The sequence below is a fragment of the Carassius carassius genome, chromosome 20 (genome assembly GCF_963082965.1).
Source record: "Carassius carassius chromosome 20, fCarCar2.1, whole genome shotgun sequence".
Classification (NCBI taxonomy): Eukaryota; Metazoa; Chordata; class Actinopteri; order Cypriniformes; family Cyprinidae; genus Carassius; species Carassius carassius.
Window position 1 is genome coordinate 30115564 of NC_081774.1, and position 22596 is coordinate 30138159.

The 22596-nt window shown below is 39.2% G+C and overlaps 1 protein-coding gene across 2 annotated transcripts; it reads left to right on the plus strand.

Annotated features, from left to right (window-relative positions):
- Positions 1-2459: 2459 nt before the first annotated feature.
- Positions 2460-21932, plus strand: gjc2 (gap junction protein gamma 2). Of its 2 annotated transcripts, none has more exons than XM_059502484.1 (2): positions 2460-2586; positions 19828-21932. In XM_059502484.1, the coding sequence occupies exon 2, from the start codon at positions 19857-19859 to the stop codon at positions 21099-21101; it is 1245 nt and encodes a 414-aa protein (XP_059358467.1). In that variant the 5' UTR covers positions 2460-2586; positions 19828-19856; the 3' UTR covers positions 21102-21932. The 2 variants fall into 2 exon arrangements, with proteins under 2 accessions (XP_059358467.1, XP_059358466.1); XM_059502483.1 differs by lacking the exon at positions 2460-2586 and adding an exon at positions 15495-15997.
- Positions 21933-22596: the final 664 nt, after the last annotated feature.

Below are 22596 nucleotides of genomic sequence, written 5' to 3' on the forward strand. Positions count from 1 at the left end.
GACATACTCATAGATTGATTACAAAACTATACAGGTATTCAAGGGCAGGCTCTAAGATGGTTTAGATCCTACCTGTCCGATCGCTACCATTTTGTTTACTTAAATGGGGTGTCATCTCATTTATCATCAGTAAAATATGGAGTGCCACAAGGATCCGTCCTAGGTCCTCTTCTATTTTCAATATACATGTTGCCCCTTGGTAATATTATTAGAAAATACGGAATTAGCTTCCACTGTTATGCTGATGATACTCAGCTATATATCTCAACGAGACCAGATGAAACTTCCCAATTATCTAAGCTAACAGAGTGTGTTAAAAATGTAAAAGATTGGATGACAAATAATTTTCTCCAATTAAATTCGGATAAGACAGAGATATTAATTATTGGACCAAAAAACACCACACAGAATCTTGTAGATTACAATCTGCAGCTACACGGATGTACTGTTACTTCCTCTACAGTCAGAAATCTGGGTGTTATATTGGACAGCAATTTGTCTTTTGAAAATCATATTTCCAATGTTACAAAAACTGCATTCTTCCATCTTAGAAACATTGCCAAGCTACGAAACATGTTATCTGTTTCTGATGCAGAAAAGCTAGTTCATGCTTTCATGACCTCTAGACTGGACTATTGTAATGCACTTCTAGGTGGTTGTCCTGCTTCGTCAATAAACAAGCTACAGGTAGTCCAAAATGCAGCAGCTAGAGTCCTTACGAGGTCAAGAAAATATGATCATATTACCCCAATTTTACAGTCTCTGCACTGGCTACCTATTAAGTTCCGTATCAGTTACAAATTATCATTACTTACCTATAAGGCCCTAAATGGTTTAGCTCCTGCGTACCTAACTAGCCTTCTACCACGCTACAACCCATCACGCACCCTAAGGTCACAAAACGCTGGACTTTTGGTAGTTCCTAGGATTGCAAAGTCCACTAAAGGAGGTAGAGCTTTCTCACATTTGGCTCCCAAACTCTGGAATAGCCTTCCTGATAATGTTCGGGGTTCAGACACACTCTCTCTGTTTAAATCCAGATTAAAAACGCATCTCTTTCGCCAAGCATACGAATAATGTATCTCTTAAATTGTGAGTGTAGTTGCATCTGCATTTTTATTCTTTAGCTTGGGTTAAACTAATTTTACTTTGTTGGATCAGCAGCTATGCTAATGATGTCTCTATTTTGTTTCTATATTTTGCCACGGGATTTACATCCCATGGTAACTAGGATTTACACAAGCTCCAGTCTGGATCCAGAACACCTGAGAAGAGATGATGCTGATCCTCAGAGGACCTCAGATGATCCTAACCTTGAATCAACAAACAGAACTAACAATTATTGCTACATGTGTGACTGCATCATATAATTACTATTAATTAATAATATTGATAGTTCATCGTCTAGCTGACTACGTCTTGTATTATTATTATTATTTTTTATTTTTTCTAAAATCCTGTCAAACGTGCACAAACTACTAGCTACTACTAAATATTGTAGAAACATAATTTTCTGTAAAGTTGCTTTGTAACGATTTGTATTGTAAAAAGCGCTATACAAATAAACTTGAATTGAAAAAAAAATTGAATTGAACTTAGTCTTTTTTTCCACAAGGTTTCGGGTCTTTTGGGGCACTTAAAGGAAATCGACACCATTTTTCCATATTCCACTATGTTCTTCCCTTAAATTAGACGAGTTGATATTTACCTCTCCCGTCTCAGTGCATGCACTCAATCGCTGTAGCGCACGGCACTATGCTAGTATTTAGCTTAGCACCATTCCTTCCTTAGGATCCAAACAGGGATTCATTTAGAAGCCACCAAACACTTTCATGTTTTCCCTATTTAAAGACTGTTACATGAGTAATAACACGAGTAAGTATGGTGATGCAAAATAAACAGTGGCGATTTCCTAAGCGGATAAAAAATTATAACTATAATGTATGGAGGAAGAGCATGTTGCATCACTTCGACCTCGGCTCAGTAATATCATCACTTCTGAAAACTCCCCTCCCTCTCCCCCTCTCCCTGAGATGGGAGAGGAATGTATCAACTTGTCTAAGTTGAGGGAAGAACATAGTGGAATATGGAAAAAACGGTGGTGTTTTCCTTTAACATGCTTATTGCATAAACAAAACAAGGTTCCAGTGTGGAAAAACTCACCTTATGCTTATGAACAGCTGTGATAGGAGACTTTCTAATGCCACTGAAACACTATCATATTTAGATTTGATATCTTGTACTGTATATCTCCATTGCCTGGGCAGCAGTTTTATATTTTAAAATCTAGAAAAAATAAAAATGGGTTAGACTTAGAAAGAGTTGACTATGAGATCTCTCTGACTGAATCACGTCGGAAACCACAATAAAAGAGACATACAAACAGAAGGGAGAACAATGGCTCTATTGGCGTGTAGTGTTGCTCCTGAGTGTCACTGCCTGTACTTGGTGGTGAATGGCTTTGAGGGAAAATGACCCATTGTGTCTCTTTACTTCTCACTGGTGTGATAGTGTCAAAGGTTGTGGGTTCGTGATCAGTTCCAGCTAATTCTTCAAAGACTTGGTGAAGAGATCTGCTATGGAGTGGTAGGTGATCTCTTCAGTGTGTTTGTCGTTTGTTAGTGTTTGGGTGGTTTTATCTGCACGCACTATGGGAAAATGCTCTTGGAAGTGTATTATTGTTTTTATTTGTAACATTGCTGAATAATTTTAAGTGAACACGATTTACCTGTAAACAGTGTCAAATAATCAGCACAATTTCTTTCCTTTTATGCAAAAATCTCATATTTGTTGCTACATTGCAATGGATGTTTCTCAGATCACAATCTGTCTTCCAAACAAAAAGTTGTATAAGCAGTGTTACAAGTCACTGCAATCTGCAATTTATGTAAAATCTGCAATCTAAATTATGTTATCAAAATGGTGTAAGCAGAGGCCATTGCAAAAGTCTTTTAACTGTGCAGAAGTTGGAAAAAAAGTGCATGTTGCTATTATAATTTGCTGAAAATCAAACTGTAAAAAAAAATTCATTACTCAAAACAAAATAATGTTAACAGACAAAAAAAAAAAATGAAATAAAATATGGCAAAACCTATGGCAAGACAACATTTCAACCATTTACAGTAATACTGCACAATACAATTTCACATTGTTGACAGCCTTATAAAAATAAGTGCATGTCATGTAATTCAGTTCATTTAAATGCCTGTGGTTAATGCCACATTTTTACCTAAAGTAACCCCGATTGTGGAAGTTCACTTGAGTGTAAATCTCTACTGTGTGCAGCAAGTGCTTTTTAAGGGCTCTTTACTGTTGCAGCCAAATCTTTGACCTACATCGGTGATTTCGTTCTGTGAACTGACTGACCAAAGAGTCATTTACTCATGTGGGGCACAAAGGTAACTATCCAGTGTTATTCTGTGCCTTTTTGCCTATTCTAAAAAGAATATCAAAAGCACAGTTTAGTCAGCATTGTCTTACTGGGATTCTACAAGTAACTAAGGGTGTGTTTACACAGCAGCATTTTTTATTTAAAACTTTTTATGCGTTTTGGCCATTTATTTACACAGCAACAGCATTTTGGGGACCTGAAAATGCAAACTTTTGAAAATGTGTCTCATGTATTTTTTGAAAATGATGTCATATGCATTTCTTATTACATGTTCAGTATATAGGTTCAGCATGTGTGTATGCGTGTAGTGTTTCGTTAAAAAAGGGACATCGCCAACTACTGGCCTGGCATGCACAATAAAGCATTTGTAGTCGTTTTGCATTTCCTTGTGAACGGGAATGGTTTTGACAGTGCTGTTCTCTGTACGCAACACTTTAAAAATGCAAAGGAAACACTTCAATGTACTATTTTTAGTACATTGTGCAAATGTACCCCAAAACGGAGACCATACTGTAACAGCAGCGGTTCTCTTCTGCTTCCTGTGTGGTCTGGATCTATACAGTGCCAGGCACAAACATGAGGGTCATGGACTTCACTGTGACCAAATTGCAAAACAGATATTCAACCAAACATTCCAACAGAGCATAATCATTCTCACTGTTTGGATGTCTAATGAGCACTTAATATCATTGGCAACACAACAGAGCTTTTACTGTTGTTTTATTGGGGTTGGGAATGCTAACTATTTATATCTTTATGTCTCTCATTCGTTGTTCTCACCCAGTTGTTTTTGACTCTGGGGATAGGCATTCTGGCTCATTTATGGCCAAAGTCCTGCTTATTTGCTTGCCAAAACCATTTTGCATGCAAGAGCCCCCTCTATTAGATGGCTCTATGCTTTTAAGTGTAATGTTGAATGCAAGCTTAATCAGGATCACTGTCCTGGGGATTCAGTATATATATATACACACACACACTTTTTTTTTTACTATTCTAGACTATTTTAAGTCGTAAAGTAAGCAGTATATATGTTCCAATCCCATGCATTTATTTTCACCACAGCATATATATTTGATAAAGCAAGGACATCTCTGTTGAAATATTGTCCCCATGTGTTCAGAGATAAAGCTTACAAAATGTTTTTCATATTATCGCTACGACCCAGAATCTGCCCCATCTAAATTTACGGTCGGGAGCCGCTGCTGGTTTCATGGCATTGCATCAGTTATTGACCATCAGTTATTTAAAGCCTCACATTTCCTGACAGGCAATCATATGTAAACCGAAAACTATTAATTATCAGATATGTTTGCTTGAAAATGTGCCTGTTTTAAAACCAATACTATATTTTGTATCTCATGCAATAACATTCATAGATCATTGAGTGTAGCCTAAACCCTAATATTTAGGGACACTGTACACATGAGGAATTTACTGTATATTCTATAAGCTTTATTTACATAGATATAACATTTAACAATATAAACTAGGAAATTAGGCTTCTGACCGTTTTAAAGGAAACAAGTTAAAATGCTAAACTTTATTTGGGTTAGCTCCTACATCTGCAAGAGAAGGTTTATATCAGCATTTCTTGTTTACATACAACCACCACCTACAGATTGGGTGAAGGTTTCCTGCACGTAAATATTGTGCTTTTGGAAGCGGCATTTTAAAATAATTAAAATCTAATCAAATACATTTGAACCCAATTATAAATTTAATTAGACTATAATTCAAATTAGATCTCAAAAGGCTGAGACTCTGTTTAAATAAATCATAATTGTAAATGCATTTGTAATTTAGATATTTCATTAGTCTAGATTTTATAATTAAAAAAATATTTAGGACATGAGTCTTATGGTCACAATCCATAATCGGGCTGCAACTAGTGATGAAGCAATCAAAAGCCAATGATCTTTTGATACCACTGACATAATGCCATAACACTTCTTGAGGGTCCAAAATTTGAATTTTCTTATGAGTGCAAAATTAATATATTTAATTATATATAATTTGTTGATGAGACATTCTACTGCACAGGTCACACTGTTCTTCGCACACACATTTTGTCTTCATTTAACTAAATCATTACAACTGAATACTTTTTTATTTTTGGGGGGTTATGGATCTTTCTACATGAACACTTATTTAAATGGATAAAAAGCAAAGTCATTCTAAGCTAATGGTGTCGGCAGGGGTACACTACATTTCACAGTCCTGCCATCTAGTGGTCTCAAAAAATACCACAGCAGCAAATTCTGATACTATTGAAGTATGTGATGAAAGACAACAAATCTATGGAAGCATATGGGTAGAAATATTCAATTTGGAATGTAATATGCAAAATGACAATGCAATATGTAAATCACTGCGTGAACAAGGCGGGGCTTGCAGAAGATCAAATCTCAAGAAGAGGATTCAAGTGAGAGAACATCGACAAGACAGTTGGCCCGTGTATGTTTTGATCATTTCGTTTTATGGCTTCAATATTTCATTCGCACTTGTGGGCGGTGCTGAAACGCTGCTTTGATCTGATTGGTCGAATCGCTCCACCTTCAGCTCGGTCTTTTCATTCTTTCAGACAGAATAATAAGAGTCAGTGCGAGTGAAGCACTGTAATGTCTGAAACCACTGCTCACTGTTAATTAGCATAATATTTGAAACAGATGTGGCTGGGCACATAATTCGTGCTGCCGAGACCTGCAAATTATTGTAGTATTGTATGAATATTGTCCCACTGATAAATACAGTGCAAATAGTTCTGTCTCTTTGGATAAAAGTGAAGTGGAAATAAAAATCAATAATAGACTGAACAGTTCCATGTCGGTAACATTTACCACTCTCATCTTTTAAGTAATAAGGCACTAGGTATGTGTGTGTGTGACATTAATAAATAATTGTGAAAATTAATATAGTTACATTTCTGAAATAAATTAGTACAATTAGTTTTATTACATACTAAATTGAATGATTTTTCTCTTTTTAGTCTTCTTTGTTGGGCTTGAGAAAGACAACATATATTTATCGTATTTTCCGGACTATAAGTCACTTCTTTTCATTGTTTGGCTGGTCCTGCGACTTATAGTCAGGTGCGACTTATTTATCAAAATTAATTTGACATGAACCAAGAGAAATTAATCAAGATAAAAAATTACCGTCTACAGCCACGAGAGGGCGCTCTAGGCTGCTCAGTGCTCCTGTAGCCTACCCCAGAGCGCCCTCTCGCGGCTGGAGACGGTAGATGTTTTCTCTTGGTTCTGAATAAATGCGATTTATAGTCCAGTGCGACTTATATATGTTTTTTCCTCGTCAAGACGTATTTTTGGACTGATGCAACTTATACTTATGCGACTTATGTGCGACTTATAGTCCGAAAAATATGGGTAACATTATTATTATTATTTATTATGAGAGTAATTGACACAGACTAGAACTTTAATGTTTCACCAAATTCAGCTCAGATCCTCAGACTAATCTGACTCGCGTTGCTGTATAACTGGCCAGACTTACCTTCCCAAAAACTCCTATTTAATTTTATTTTATAAATTTAACTATATTTATTTCCACTTCACTGTTATCCAAAGAGACAGAACTATTTGCACTGTATTTATCAGTGGGACAATATTCATACAATACTTCAACCTAGAAATAATTTGCAGGTCGCAGCAGCACGAATTATGTGCCCAGCTACATCTGATTCAAATATTATGCTAATTAACAGTGAGTGTAGGTTCATACATTACAGTGCCGCACTCGCACTGACTCTTATTCTGCCTGAAAGAATGAAAAGACCAAGCTGAAGCTGGAGCGATTCGACCAATCAGATCAAAGCAGCGTTTCAGCTCTGCCCACAAGTGCGAATGAAATATTGAAGCCATAAACCGAAATGATCAAAACGTACACGGGCCAACTGTCTTGTCCATGTTCTCTCACTTGAATCCTCTTCTTGAGTCTTGAGTCTCTTGACCTTCTGCAAGCCCCGCCTTGTTCAAGCAGTGATTGACATGGCGGGAGGGGGCAGAGACGTGATCGGCTCGGAATGCATTTTCAATGTGCACATTGAATTTTGCTACATTCATTGCGGGACATTGAATGAAAATGCAATCGAAGTGTCTTGACTGTGAGTGTTAATGCAGTTAAGAAAGATAGCATTTAAATGATCATTTTGCCACAGTTTGCTTGAACATGTTATACATATCTAATCATTTCTGTAATACATTTTCATTTTAATTTTGCAACTTATAAAGCATTAAAATTAGTATTCATTTTACATATTAAAACTAGTGTATGAAATGGCAAATGAAAATTATGTATATTGTATGTATTTAATTTTCATTTTCATTTTGCACCAAATGTTGCACAAATGTATTGGAAAATGTAAATGTAAATACAGAAATGCATTGCCATTTTTCATATTGCATTGTCCTTTTGCATATTACATTCCAAATTGAATATTGCTACTCATATGCTTCCATACATCTAGCTCTAACCTAAAAATATCTTAATTTGTGCTCCGAAGATGAACTTACGGGTTTGAAACAACATGAGGTTGAGTAATTAATGACAGAATTTTCATTTTGGGGTGAACTAACCCTTTTAATTGATAATAGAATACTTTAATGGAATCAGGGGAATGTTACCTGTGACATGATGTCATCCTCTTAATTCCATTCCAAAACAGATACATGTAGGCTACTTTCCAGAGCACAAAACATCTGATTACAGGATAACAGCCACTATCAGCATGATGCAGTATCACTGCATATATTATGGGCATATCTTCTTCTCATGTCAGTAATGACATATATGATCGCCTGAGATATCACTCGTGAGAGTAATTATTGCTGTCAGAGCTGAAGTGAGGAGGCCTGGGGTGTGTGAGTTGGCTGAGTTCGCCCAGAAAACTGCAGCTCTGCTGGGCCTCTGAGGAAGAGATCTGGCTCTCCGTTGCTATTACAACCCTGGCGACCCCGGGAGTGAAGAAGAGTCCTTAGACTTCGCCTCACACCCTGCATGACATGGAAAATTTTGACAAGATCATGTGAATGAGAAATAAACCCCAGGCTTGCTGAAGTGGAGTGTTAAAAACTATTCCATACGACGAGCGCAGTGTCTATGATTGTGTTGGCATGCATGCAACAGCTGTAAGCTCCACATGTTTTGGTGTCTGGGTCCGATTTCAAATCCATGGACTTATAATGAATGAAAAACCAAAGCCAATTACTAGAGACCAAAATATTAAATACAGACATGCTAAAAACACTCAGAAAAAAATAAGAAACTGAATATAAATGGCTTATAACACGGTAAACCTGTGCCAGTGAGTTTTTCCTGAGAGGTTTTTCTTCAGAATATGTAAAAGTTTTTATCTATTAAAGCTAATATTTATTTTTGTTTTTATTATTCAATGCATGTATTTATCTGTGACCTAGCAATGGAAAACAGAACAGTCTGTCTGTCAAACTGCTGTTTGTGAAATATTGTTTTCAACTTCAGCTGGACTGAAGGAAATGGAAAAAAGATTCTGATCCAGGAAAACACCATTTCAATCCAGAAAAGATGACAATTTATACTCTTCTCTGCAAGAACAGTGAAGCACTTCATGAATCACTGAACAGACAGAAAAGTTAATTCTTTCAGCAGCTACGCTTTAAAGGAGAATTACTGATTTTGCAGATTACAGATTTATCAAAGTTCTTAAGTACAGGAAACAAACGTTAGTGTATTTAAGCTTGATCTGTAATTTTTACAGTTTTGTCTTCAAACAACTGACCGGTTTAAGTGTGAGCCCACTGATCTTGGATATGAGCATGTGTTTGTAACTCTGTTCAGCCTCTTCACAGCATGCAGCAGTAGATATACATGATCTTGTCATTTGTGTGATGTTCCAGCAAAGTCCTTCTGCACTTGATTATAGGGCTAGCCGCAAGAGAGACTTCAGACTTCTGAGGGAAGTTTCTTTGGCAATGTTGGCATGAACCTTTGGGCAGTTGTTCTAAGTCCCCTCAGTAGATTCATGTTTTCATCAAACTCTCTGTAAGTGGCATTGACCCAAAGGCAGCCCTAAGCATGGCTCAATGATGAGATGTAACCAAATGAGACTGCCACAACAGAAACTGCCTATAGGTTAGCCTGCCACACTAGCTGATGGGTCCTCCCAGTGTGTGTGTGTGTGTGTGTGTGTGTCTGTGACAGAGGGAGAGTCAGTATATGATAGCGGTTCTTTGGACAGGCTTTGGAGAAACATGTTGTTGTTTAGATGGGGGTTTCTGTCAGTGTTTCTCTGAGGCCACTTCTCAGTTGAAGTTGATTTATTATATAAACCCTGACATCTTTGACCTGGGACCATCCCCATGAATTTAAGATTTTTTGAGAAACTAAAGTTGACGTTAGAAAGAGGAAATACTGGTTGCTCACTTCACCTGTCAGTCCATCTGCATCATTCAGATTGAAGAAAGCAACCAAAGCTTTGAGGACAGACGATGTTGCCAACCCACTATTGAAACTAGTTAAAGTGACCATTTAAATTTGGTTTTCATGCATGAAATGATGTCCCTGACAAATACAGTAATACTAACCATAATGTTGTAAGACAGTAGATCACTTTAAATTAATGTTTCATTACATATATTTCAAATTTAATGAATCATTACATTCACCACCATTTATCGGAGACTGTGTCTATTAAGAGCTGTTGAGCACCACTTTTACAATACATAAAGATCATGTCATGGATGTATACTTGACAGTTAATGTGTCAAGTAATGTAATGTAGTTCATTATAGATTCCAGATGAAAATGGTGAATCAGTGCACACTGTGTCATTGATGGACCACTTTTATGCTGTTTTAATGGTGCTTGCTTAGTCATTTTGAAGCTTGACAGCTCCAGTCTCCATTTCATTACATGGAACAGAGCAAGTGAGATCAACTTCAAAAAGAAAGTCTAGAGAGAGAAAGTCAATCAGGTTTAGAGAGTTTGTAATTTAGAGAGTTTTCCCAGATTTCTATTTATTTAGGAATAAGAGTTCATTTAGTTTTTTATAGTTACAGATTGACCAGGATATCTAGCACATGTCTCCTCTGATCATGATAAACGTCTCAGGTTACGAATGTAACCATGGTTCCCTGAGAGGGAACGAGACACTGCGTCCTCTGAGGGGACACTATGGGGAACACCTTGTCGTGACCCGTGTCTGAAGCATACTTTGAAAAACGCCAACGTGTTGGCCGGCAACAGCCTCTGACGTCACTACCAGCACGACTATAAATACGCGCCCGTAGGACCCGTCACTTATCTTCTTCGTGAAGCTTGCGTCCAAAGCATGGCAGGGAGCTAGAGGACGCAGTGTCTCGTTCCCTCTCAGGGAACCATGGTTACATTCGTAACCTGAGACGTTCCCTGTCAAGGGAACTTCGAACTGCGTCCTCTGAGGGGACACTATGGGGAACAGTATACCCACACCGCCATGCTGAGGGGAGTGCAGACCAGAATCATGGCAAACACTAAGTACCAACTCTACCATTTCACCGGGAGTCGCCCCTGGGACGGTTCGACAGCTGTCTATGACATTATCCCTTATGGCCAAAGGCCTAAGCTACATACCCAACTTACCTGTAGGTCTCTGGCCCGGGGTAGAGCTAAAGCCTTGGAATCACAAAAGATTCCTTTAAAGGGATACAGCTAAGAACTTAGCACTTTCTTCTACCAAGTCTTGCCTGTCACACAGGGGCTACTGCTAGCTTTCGCAAAAACTTGCCGAAAGAGCTGTCCCAACAGTACTCTAGTAGCGGCGCCCTGTTCTAGATAGGTATCAGAGGATACCTGGGTGGAGTGGTGCCCAAGATGAACGGGGCTTTAACCGACTCAAGAAAGGGCACGAAGCGGCCGCGCGAAGCCCTTACCATATAGTATTTTAGAAAGAACACAGAGTACTAGCGTGCAAACTTACCACAGTGTGGATTTCAGAAAGTGTGCAAAGACTTCACGTGCACACTTACCATAACATGGATTTACAAATACTGTTCTAAGGAGGGGCACTTGTGGCACTCTGATAGAGCAGCTCGTAGATGGAATAGCCCGGGAGCAGAGCAATTGGAGGACGGAACGTACAGATGAAGCCTCGGCCACGCCTGTACCATGGCATCATGCCCCCAATGGAGATGGATGAGTCAGAGGAAGCCAGAGGGGATAGTGCGATGCTCTCTCGAGCCGCAAAACCGATCCACCCAAGTCTGGCCAACTTCTCCAACTCTGCTTCAACACCTTGGTGCGAAGGTGCCATTCCCTGAGCCTCAGCCCCTGCCTCAGCAGGATGTCTGCTCTCACAGTGCGTCTCAAAACAGTATGTAGTACTGGAGCGCTCTGAAAGAACCGAGAATCAGTCTCCCATGAGAGGAGGACTCCTAGCTCCGAGCAGCATGCTCATAGGCGACCCTTTTTGAAAAGGGGAGCGCTGCTAAACTACCACGAGAATTGCCCACACAGCCCCCCATGTTGAGGGGCGACGCTTGAGGTGTATAACAAATACACACCGGTTGAATGAAGCCCAGGGACCCCGGGGCTAATCATCTTAAGAAAGCGGAGTGCGTAACCCCTACCGTACAGGATTTCAGAAAGTGCGCAAAATCTTGCGTGCACACTTACCACTTACCTGTATTTCAGAAAGTGTGCAGAGTCTTGCGTGCAAACTTACCACTTACGTGGTTTTCAGACAGTGCGCAAAGTGTTCACGTGCACACTGACCACCATGTGGTTTTGAGAAAGTACACAGGCTTAGCGTGTGTACAAAAAGGTTTCTAAGCATCGCAGAGGCGCTGGATCGCACGGGAGAGGCGAGCTCCAACCCTCAAGCGAGGGGAGCATCACCTGAGGCAGTACACACAGAAGAATTCCATAACTACCACCTCCCCGGATGCGCCAAGCGGCCAGGTGGCCCCTCAGGGTGACCTGGCCGGACATCCTTGAAATTCCCCACAGTGCTGTGCCAGTTCTGATGATCAGCCAGGCTCCTCGGGAGGGGGTGTGGAATGGACAACTGCAGAGCGCTTGCCTCCCACCCGCGGGGGGCGGAACCCACGCGGTGCGGCCGCCTGCCGAAAGCCTGTGATCTTGGCCACCTAATAACAGAGCACTGTAAAGGAAACTCACAGAGTTTGTTAGTAGACATATAACCACCAGCAACATAACACCCATAAGCAGATAAAGAAAGGGTTACGTACTCAGCCACCCTCCTGAGTCCTGCTTACGGGGCGCCCCCTTCTGGTCCGGACCGTCAGTAAGGTGGTTACTATGAACATAGAACCAACCAAAAAATCATAGGTCCAGGACAGGAGACTGTTATGTGAGAAACTTTCCACCTAACCTCGATCAAGTGGAGAGCTGGTGACTACAGGGGAATTAGGCAGGGGAGGATAAAAACAGAAGTTAAAACAGAGGTTAAAACATCCAGAGCTACTAGGTATCGCTCCGATCCGGACGAGGACGCTGCCTCGTCTGAATCACTTCCCTCAGACCCTGCTTACCTCTCCGTGACCCGCGATTCCTCTTGCCCCTGCCCTTAGGCGGAGGAGGAGCGCGAGCCGCGACACTAGCCGAAAAGCTCAGAAGGCGAGACCGGAGCATCGAGAAGAAACCCCCTTTCTTCCCTCCCTATTTCTGCCAGGTTCACCCACAGATGTCTCTCCGTTACCACCATGGCTGCCATAGACCTACCCATGGCGGAGGTGGCCTGCTTGGTAGCCCGGAGAGAGAGGTCTGTGGTGTGACGCAGCTCGGCTACCTGGTCAGCTGAAAGGCCCTCGCCTGTATCCAGGTCCTTCAGCAGGTCAGCCTGGTAAGCCTGAAGCACTGCCATCGTGTGCAACGAAGCCACAGCCTGACCTGCTGCCGCGTATGATTTGCCATTTAAGCGGGATGTATCCTGGAGGGGCTTAGATGGCAAAGAGGGAGATTTAAGAGAGGATGTTTTCCCCCACAGAGAGATAGCTAGACAGCATCTCTCCTACAGGGGGCATCCTCTCATAGCCGTTTTCGTGCATGCCTTCGATATTAGCATAACTCGTATGCTGAAACCGATGGATGCGAGAGGAAAATGGCCTCTTCCATTCCTTTTCGACTTCTGCATGTAAGTCAGGCAAGAATGGAAGGATCACCTGGGCTGGAGGGCTATGGTCAGTCAAATAACGCTCATCGAGGCGACCTCGCGACGTTACTTTTCTGGCACGCTTCCATGGCAAGTCTAATTTTGCCGTGACGCGATCCATAACCTCTAACAGCTCCCCATACGCAGGGAAGAAGGATTGAGAAGGCTCAGCCTCAGCCTCAGCTTCTTTGCCACTCTCAGACATCTCCTGCTCTTTCTGGGTAAAACCCAGCAGAGCACTAACTTCAGTGTCAGAATGGGCGTTGGCGTTTTTCAAAGTATGCTTCAGACACGGGTCACGACGAGGTGTTCCCCATAGTGTCCCATCAGAGGACGCAGTTCAAAGTTCCCTTGGCAGGGAACCACAGGCATTGCCTCTGGAGGACGGAGTCCAAGAGCCCATCTGAATGAGTCCTGCACATCAGGCTTCAAAACACACACGTCCATGGAAGTCCACTGATAGTTTTCTGCTCACTGAACATACAGTGCTCTATCATGGCACGTATACAGCGAATAAAATCACGAATAAGGCACTCCCTCTAGACAACAGCCTTTCTTCTGCAGAGCTGTGATGAGCGGAACAAATTAAAACCATTATATAACACAAATATATTAAGGTTCATCTCCATCTTTCTGCATTCAAGTTCTGAATAATATTTTTTAAGTTACATGTTTATTCAGATCATTAATACTGCATAATTTCTGTTGTGCTCTAAAGTACAACTATTATATATTCACATTATCATATATATATATTTTTCAAGTATAGTCAGATATACACAGAATATATACAATTTTAGTTCTCTGCAGGGTTGGAAATAAGCAGGGAATGGGGAAATAATGGCACCAAAATATGCCCACACAAGTCATGATTAAAGTCATTGACTGCTTCAGGGAATGGAAATGTTCATTGCTAATATTATTCCCAGTTAGAATAATTGTTTTGTTCTTCATACTACTAAGATTACAGGATACGTGAAGTCTTGCTATTTTAATACATAAAAGCAATAAACTACATCATAAACAGTTCTCAGTTTATTTTGTCTATCCAGTCAACAGGAATATGACATGCAGTTTCCTCACAGATGTGGCAAATTTTAATGTGTTCTATTAATCAACATTAAAAATCATTATTACAATATCTGAGGAAATAACTGACAGTAATGATTTCATTACTTTCATTACCACCTTTGCAGTGTACCAATTGTATTGGTAACAGCCTACAGTATTCTGACTGATTGAATAAATAATCAAATAAACATTTGACCTAAAATACAACACAAATGCATTTAATAAGGTAATTAATTACCTTAAATAAATTAAAATATGTATAAATGCCCATGCATGGAAATCAATTAGATTATGCAAGTATTGCATCTTAATGAAAAAGTTCAACAATCTGAGATGCATGAATGATGGTGGACACACAATAACCTCCCTAGAATAGAAAGAATATTGTCTGGAGAAAAGCTACTTCTTGGTGCCTGGACAGTAAAAGAAAGTGAAATCAAACTGGTCAAAAAAGAAGCCATCAAGCCCAATAAAGAGTCAATGTTTGTCTTGTTGGCGGTACTCCAGATTGCAATGATCTTCTAATATTTGAACAAGATGACCTCTTAAAAACTCTCATGACACAGTACTTAACATATTTTATAGATATTATTGGTGGAAACTGTTTAAATTGTATTTTTGAAAGCCAGAATACACTTGGACACAGAGTTGGTTGAGTGTTCCTTGGAGAACATCCAAGCAACATGTTGGATAAGACACAGTGTGGTGCATTGAAGATCTTGTCTTTCCATCCTATCTCCTACTCCTCGCATGGGCATAACATCTAAATATTATGACACGAAAGCATCAAATGCCAGGCACACAGATGCTTTATATTTAGTCAATCTTGCTGAAAGTAGGCGATTAAGCTGCTCGTGCTCAGTATGTTTAGGTTTTGTTCCTCTGTAAATGAACCTCCATGTAGAACACTGAGCCAGTCACGCTTTTATAAACACATTTGATCTTTTCTCTTGTAGCATATTTAAGTGGTTCTGTTATGATTACAGCACGCGAGGGCGCCATGGCAAGTGTTCTGGAAGTGGAACACACCAGCGGTCAGTCTAGGAGTTTAAACTCTTGATTCAGGGCCATTAGCCCGAGGAATTCTTCCTCTCGCGGTTTTTTTCGTTCTCTTTATACTTCCTCTCCCGACGGAGCAAGCGAGAGTCAGTGATGAGTGTGAGGCGTCAATGAGACTGACTGGCGGTCTACAATGGGCTCACGGGATGCGGAGCGATCTCTGCGGCTGTTAGATGATGATGATGATGATGATGATGGATCACGATTTCTTTGACTGCTTCACTGCGCGCACCTGAGATGGAACGCTGAGGGCTCGCCGCAGTTTGGCGGGAAGTTCTGACCGGATGGAGCGCGCGTCTTCTGGAGGTGTTTCCTCGGCGCAACTTCCCAAGGTCTGTAGTTTCATCATAATAACACGCGTGACAGACGAAAGATATCAGCGATCTAAAAATCCCACGAACATTATTCGTCTGTTAAACGTATTTATTTTATAATACAGTAGCTCTTAGTATTTAGAATTTCTTTATGTCAAAAATAAATAAATAAAACAAAAACAAAACATAAATAAATAAAACGTTATATAGGCTACTGGTAATTTAACTATTAATATTAAGGACACCTCCTTTAACTCTAAACCACAGGTCAATGCAATAAAAGGTACAAAATACAGATACAAAATCATATATATATATATATATATATATATATATATATATATATATATATATATATATATATATATATATATATATATATATATATATGGTTTACAGTAAAAGAAACGACATGCTTTCAGACTTTGATACATTTGGATGTCCATGCAGAATATGTATGTGTTGTAAGTGACTTAATTTCAATCATATTCGAATGTATATGAACAATGTGTGAATAGTATCATAACTACAGACCATTAACATACAAATGTAGATTACCAACATTTTGTAAAATAAATGTTGCTTTTATCACAAGATGCTTACCCCTTTAAATTCGTTTTTATACACATTCTCTGTACTGTATAAAAAATACAAGTTGATTTCTTGAAAACGGCTCAAATCAACAAGACTATGCCAACAGATTTTGTTCATTGGGCATGTTTTAAGACATTTTGCCTTCCTTAACTCTATGGTAAATCAAACACAGTTAGCACGTGTTTTACCTCACTGAATTGGCCGTGACAGTATTCGTGTTTAATTGCACATTGTGTAAGTTTCCGTTGCAGATTTTCTTCAGTTTTGTCTGTGTTTCGCAGTTTTATGGACAGAACAAATAACAGATGCACACAGTACTGTAACTGAAGATTTAGCCCCATGTGCTAAGAAATATTCAAACATTTACAACTGAATCATCTAATCTCTTTTTCAAATCTCATCTGTGTTGTTAACTTCTGGAAAAGAGAATTTGATTCCAGGAATGAGACTGAAGTAATAAGGTCATAAACAATGTTGAATGGAAAATAATATGCAGTGGTAACAATGGGACTTATTTCTCATTGACTGATAATGATTTGAGTGGCAAAAAAGTGACTAAGAGAAATGCATAACCATAACTGAACTCGACATGACCTTACCTTAACTGACCTGGATAAATGACAACCTCTTTACTCTTTACCCCATGTACACAACCTGATAACTGAGAACATATTGCCAATTACAATGGGAAATTCGAAATATTTCATTTCAGACTCAAATCACTGCTGAGGTTTTAGCAGCTGCATTTAAAGATTACACACTTTTTTTTACATGTTCCTTTGAAAGGATCCACTCAACCAAACACCTATTTTCCCTGAGGTGTCTCAGGCTATGAGGTTCCACAAATAGTGAGTACCATCTGTGTCCAGTTATCCTTGCTTTCCTCTAAGATACACAATGTGAGCCTGTGGCAGCCATTCCTGCCGGTTCAGATGGTATGGGAGAAGGCAAATCCCACATTAGGGAATGGCATGTTGAAAACACGAACAGGGGCCAGTTCGTATACTCCAGGGAGAAACAGATTTTTCTTTTGCAAACCTTTCCAAAACACGTAAATCTATGTTCTAATTGACTGTTTTCTAAGCTCCTTCCCTTGGGGTTGATCTTGCTCGCTCTGTTAGGAATGAATTTGAGATTTTAATGAACTGGATCCTTATCGATCCCTTGATTTTGATCGCGGGAGTGAGTCTACACATGTCAGACATCTCTATATACCACAATGCAATATGATTGTGACGTCACGGTGCAGATTGTGTGAAGTTACCCCCATGCAACACAATGATAAACAAGTTATTTTGAAATGAAGCTGCATAATACTTGTTGCTACCTTAAGCTGTTTGTTACACAGTCATAAATGATTGCATTGCTTTTTAATTTGTTTGTGCAATATTTTCTCCATTCGCCCAAGCAACAGGAAAAAAAGAGAGTAAATAATAAATCAGATCCATAGATTCCAAATGATCAAGTATTTAGGACTTTTGCTGTCAGCATCTTCCAGTTATTTTGGCAGTACAAAAGCAGTTCATTATGCTGGTTGATGTTGCAAACTGTAATTTGTTATCATTGTCTGAATTTATTATCATAATTATAAACACACTAATTTGTAGTGCAAACAATTTTACTGCTTGCTGCACTTTATTAAGATGGTTGCACACCAGACATATTAAAAAAAGAAGTCTAGCAGAAAACAGAAAATAGCTTACTTTAGCGTTGAAAAACTAGGAACAAGAAAACTCAATGTGAAACCAGAATATAGGGAATAACTGGAACACGAAACAAATCAGGTTAAAAATTTCAAGAGGAATTCTGGTAATGTTTAGGGTTAAGGATTGGTTAGGAAAATATATTAATTAAATTCAAATAAAATATTTAATAATTCCTTTAAAATATAAAAATATAAACATTACAAATGAAGAGTTCCGATGAAAAAAGTACCATCTGAAATTTTCTTCTGAAGTTAGCATTTTCAGATAGTATAGAGGATTTTGTATATGAACTCTTCAAATATAGAATTTAATAGTATATGTAATAGTATAAAATATCATAAACTTATCTTACCTTCCAAAATAAGTAAATAAATAAATAATGCAGCACCTCCCAGTGTTTTAGTGCCTTTTTGTGCATTTAATGTTCAGAATATGCTTTTGATTTAACAAATAACTGAATGTTTTCTGTCAAAAATAGTTTTTTTAATTAAATAAATGTTTAATACACGTGCTGTAAATAATTTTTGAAATAGTAGAATGTCTATTATAAAAAGTCTTTATATATTTGTTTTTTGTTTATTTAATATGATTGTGTAATGTTTACTATGATATCGCTTTGTTTTTAAAAGAGCTAAAGACTCGGATCATGTGTCGGATCATGTTCTGAATAATCTTTGTCAGACAGACCCATGGGCTGAGCTCTGACTGCAATTTTGTGGCTGAGTTTCGTCCTTAGGGTCTTGTTTAGGAACAATTCATCTGTGACCTGAAATAAACCGGAGTCCGGAAATGACTTGATTTGTGTGTAGTGAGAGCGAATAATGCTTCATTGTGTGACAGACGATATCAAAGAACTGCGCATCCTGTTACCTTACCTGCAGAAAAATCACTCAATAGGAAGTTCATCCATAGGAAACTATTGGCAAAAAATCCAAGAAGTGTTCTCCGGAATAAAAAGATCTCTGAGAAGGGCATTGATTATGAGTATAAGGTGTTTGTAATGTGCATTATTCACAGTCGTCCTTTGCAGAGTAAATTTGATTATTACAAAGAATATTCTACCTCTTACATATATTTAACTTACGATAGACTATTTTAAGGATTTTGCATGTAAAAGCACAGCCCATTATGTTTATTCTCCAGTACCTCAAACACACCAGACATCAATCAGCTTTTAAAGGAAAGTAGAGGTGTACTTACAGTTACACCAGTCATGGGTTGGTCCAGAAAAGAGTGAAGTTGAGGCAAGGATATTTAATTACGCAACAAGATAAGCTAAGCAAAATGCTAAAGTTTGACTTAAGCAAATGTGATTATGTGTTATGTGTATGCTAGTCTAAAGAGAGTAGGCCTTTATGTAAAATTCTGTCATCATTTAATTACCCTCCACTTTCTTCCTTGCTTTCTTGCTTTGTTAATGAAGCTGCATAATACCGGTCATGGCAAACAAGTCTTTTGTTTAATTTATTTTTTGTATCTTTTATATATGAATGCATGTCAAATTTTTAATTTTTTTGGCTTACATTTCTCATTTTCCTTTATCTGCAGAACATAAGTAAAGAGCTACTGTCACCAACATGAGTTGGAGCTTTCTCACTCGACTGTTGGAGGAAATCCACAACCACTCCACGTTTGTGGGGAAAGTTTGGCTGACTGTGTTAATTATTTTCCGGATCGTTCTGACCGCAGTGGGAGGTGAGTCAATCTACTCCGATGAGCAGACAAAGTTCACCTGCAACACTAAGCAGCCCGGCTGTGACAACGTATGCTACGATTCCTTCGCCCCGCTGTCACACGTCCGGTTCTGGGTGTTCCAGATCATCATGATATCCACCCCCTCCGTCATGTATCTGGGTTACGCCATCCATAAGATCGCCCGTGACTCAGAGGAGGAACGGTGCAAGAACAAGATTTATCAAAAGAGGAACTGCCACAGTCGGTGGAGAAATGGACACCACCTAGAGGAGGTCTTGGAGGAAGACGATGCCGAGCCAATGATCTATGAAGAAGACATGTTGGATGAGCAGGAGGTCACACCAGAGACAGACAAGGGCAAATGCCAAGATCCAGCGAAGCATGATGGCCGCCGTAGGATCATGCAAGAAGGCTTGATGAGGATGTATGTGCTTCAGCTTTTATCCCGTGCCATCTTTGAGGTGGGGTTCCTCATGGGTCAATATCTCCTTTACGGCTTCCGTGTTAACCCTTCGTATGTCTGCAACAAGATCCCATGCCCGCACAGAGTAGACTGCTTCGTCTCTCGACCCACTGAGAAGACCATCTTTTTACTCATCATGTATGTGGTGAGCTGTCTTTGTCTGCTGCTCAATGTTTGTGAGATGTTCCACTTGGGGATTGGTGCCTTCCGTGACACTCTTCGTAAACGTCGAAGAAATGGTCAACAACCTCCATACGGCTACCCTTACTCCAGGAACATTTCTAGTTCTCCGCCTGGATACAACCTGGTGGTTAAATCTGACAAACCGGGACGCATTCCCAACAGCATCATCCTACAGGACCAGAACATGCCCAGAGTGATTCCTGAACAGCATTGCACAAGTCCTGATGAGAATATTCCCTCTGACCTGGCTACACTGCACCATCATTTACAAATAGCTCAGGAACAACTTGACATGGCGTTTCAGACATATAATACAAAAAACGCTCATATCTCCAGAGCTAGCAGCCCTGTGTTTGGTGGCACAATGACAGAGCAGAACCGGGTCAATACAGCTCAGGAGAAACAGGGTGCACGACCTAAAGCCAGCACTGAGAGGGCAGGGACAATAGCAAAAAACGGAAAGACTTCTGTGTGGATTTAACTCTTATCTGACTAGTCATGATGCATTATCCTCCAAAACATATTGTTTAGTTAGTGAGGGCATGACTGAACATTATGTACCCAAGTTCTGTTGAACATTAAACAAAACTGAACAATAAATATATTGTAGAAGGGTAGTATTCATTTATGAAACTCTTTACATTGCTTTACTGTGTTCTCCCTTCCTCTGAATAATTACTTATGTGCTTCTATAGATATGTTACATATATTAAGTGTGACTTTTCTCTAAATTCCAATGCATGCAAGTGTATTGACCATATTGGAAGTCTGTCAAACAATTTAGTCTTTAATGGATCATTGATTTAATTTGACTATATAAGAACAACCCCATGTATCTACTGTGAGACCTATAAGTTCTCCTCTTTATGTTCTCTTACTATTCTTAGGTTACATTTACACGACAATGATGTAGTCAAAAACGGACCATTTTTTCTCTTGCGTTGTTAAAAAGTTTCACGTATACACAACAACGTTTTAAAAATGATTCGTGTCAAACATATATGCGAAAGCGGCCAAAATTGTTGTATTACGAATGCCAGTCCAGTAGTTGGCGCTGTCACCTTGTTAATAAACAGTACCTGTAAGGAAATGCCGATTATATGTTGTATTTGTTGTGTCTCTGCTGTTGGTTGTAATGTTGGTGTAGTAAATCCACGCTTTTCTAAAGAAGCGTTAACAAACTCTTGAGCAGCAACAACAGTCCCATATACTCCGCCATTGTTGTGTATGTTTGTTCGCGCTTGCCTTTAAAATCGGCACGTACTGCACATGTCTAAATACCTTACATGTATTACACACATGTATGACGTCACAGTTTTCAAAGATTTCCATATTGGGTGTTTATACGGAAACGATAACAGTGGCTTTTTTTTTTACTTGCACTTTGAAACCCATTTTCAAAAATATGCGTTTTCAGTCCCCAAAATGTCATTGTCGTGTAAACGAACAGGCAAAACACATGAAAAGTTTTTGGCTAAAAACATTGTTGTGTAAACGGCCCCTTAACCTATGGCTCTGTTCCAAACCAAAGTCACTATCACTGTACAGTATATCTTATGGATAAAGCAATCCCAGAATGCATTGTGACGAAAATGTGATCACAAATGGCAGATGAAGAGAAACCCTTCTATAAATATACTTGCTGTATATATTATAAAAAATGTATTAATCAAAATATCTTATTAAAAATGCACTTTCACAAGACACAAGTGAATGTGCTTATGTATTTTTCATAACATCACATCTTGCCAAATGCAATTGGAATCAATTGTCAGTGTCAATTGTGAGTTATTTGTGCTGATCAGTGACATTTAATATTGTTGCTTAGTACCTATGTATCTTATGATGCTTAAAAGACAGTAGAAAGTGAGGCAGCTTGAGGTACAGGGATACCTCTCATCATTTAATCACTTTCATGCCATCCTAGATGACTTTCTTTCTTCTGCGGAACACGGACAGAGATTTTAGAGAAAATT